The sequence below is a fragment of the Corvus brachyrhynchos genome, unplaced genomic scaffold, assembly GCF_000691975.1.
Source record: "Corvus brachyrhynchos isolate BGI_N302 unplaced genomic scaffold, ASM69197v1 scaffold283, whole genome shotgun sequence".
Classification (NCBI taxonomy): Eukaryota; Metazoa; Chordata; class Aves; order Passeriformes; family Corvidae; genus Corvus; species Corvus brachyrhynchos.
The window spans coordinates 2,363,828-2,365,225 of record NW_008237409.1 but is presented as its reverse complement, the minus strand read 5'-3'; the positions used below and the strand labels follow the sequence as shown (position 1 = coordinate 2,365,225).

The 1,398-nt window shown below is 49.9% G+C and overlaps 1 protein-coding gene across 1 annotated transcript in view; it reads right to left on the bottom strand.

The window, feature by feature from the left end:
* Positions 1-114: 114 nt before the first annotated feature.
* The window catches only part of TBX2 (T-box 2), a 9,459-nt gene continuing 8,175 nt past the window's right edge, over positions 115-1,398 (bottom strand). Inside the window, 1 exon segment of the mRNA XM_017730880.1 lies at positions 115-1,393. Within this exon segment, the coding sequence (XP_017586369.1) occupies positions 1,121-1,393 (273 nt within the window). The 3' untranslated portion in view covers positions 115-1,120.

The following is a 1,398-nucleotide window of genomic DNA, read 5'->3' as shown; positions in this document are numbered from 1 at the left end:
TTTATAAAAACTGAACAGACAGATACCCGAGTAACCAGCACGTTGCAAATCATGTATCTTTTTATTTTAAAACAAATATAGAGCACAGTCCTGTGATATTTAAATTTATTATACTTTTTTTTTTTTTGTTCTGGAGTGAAAAATAAAAACCTGAGGTTTATTCCTGCATTTTCTATACCCCGCACTGTAGCAATATTTTAGTTACATTTTGGATTCGTTAGTTTATTTTTTTTCTTGCAAAAGTCCGTTAAAGGATTGAAATCTTAGTTTTCATGACTCCAAAAATTGTTTTATCAGTGGCACATGATTGTCCTAGAGAACAGGCGGGATAAACAATATTTTAAAACACAGAGAAACCGATATCTCCTTCAATCACAAAGAGCTAAATAGTTTTCATTTACAATATATATGTTCATGTAAAATGAAAAAAAAAAAAGAAAAAACTTAAATGCAAGGAGTTAAACTCTAAATATTATGTACACACCAATGTACAACTCTGAATAAATTAATACCAATTTGCATATTCTGGGATCCTTATAGCTTATTTACACAAATTACCATTTATTTCATAAATATCTGCCCAGGTACCCACGAGGCTCCCCCCGCCGTGCCCGCCCTGCGCGGCGGTGGCTGCCGAGGCGGTTTGGTTTCCATCTTCTGTTTCTTATCTCTTTTTTTTTTTCTTTTTTAATTACTTTTCCCTTCCCCCTCCCCTTGCACAGATGAGGGTTTGGCCCCTCTCACCCCCCCACCCAGGCAGGGGCTGGGGCTGCCCCGTCCATCAGGTGTCTCAGCACCAGCTCATCACCCTCCTCCGAGCTGCCCAGTACCCGAAGCGGGGAATTGAAGGGGTCCTGGGGGCTCCAGGGCCTCGGTGGAGTGGGGGGAGCCGCTCCCAGCCCCACAGACGAAGGGGTGGGCAAGCCCTGCGCTCCAGCTGCTGCCTCCTGGCTCCTCTGGGGTGGTGGGTCCGCTTGGTCTGTGAGGTTCGTCCCTCTGCTCCAGCACCCTGCTCCCTGTCTGCTCCCACCCCTCGCTCCACAATAAATATTTATACTGTGCTGTACAAAATACCAGTGCTTCTCGCCCTGCCGGGAGGGCTCGCTGCCCACCCCGCCGGTCACTTTGGCGACTCCCTGCCGGGTGACAGCTCCCGCTGGCTCTCCAGCCCGCTCACCAGTCTCTGGATGTTCTGCAGTTCATTGAGGGACTCCTTCAGGGAGCCTTTGGGGGAGGCAGTGGGGCGCTGGCTGCCCCCCTTGTGCAGGGGCACCTCGGGCAGGGGACTGGATTCCCGGCTGCTGCCGGCCTTGGAGCCCTCGGAGCTGGGATTGAGGCTGGTGGGCAGGCCGGTGGTCAGCAGGTTGGTGCTGGGCGGGATGGTGACCGGGAGCTGGT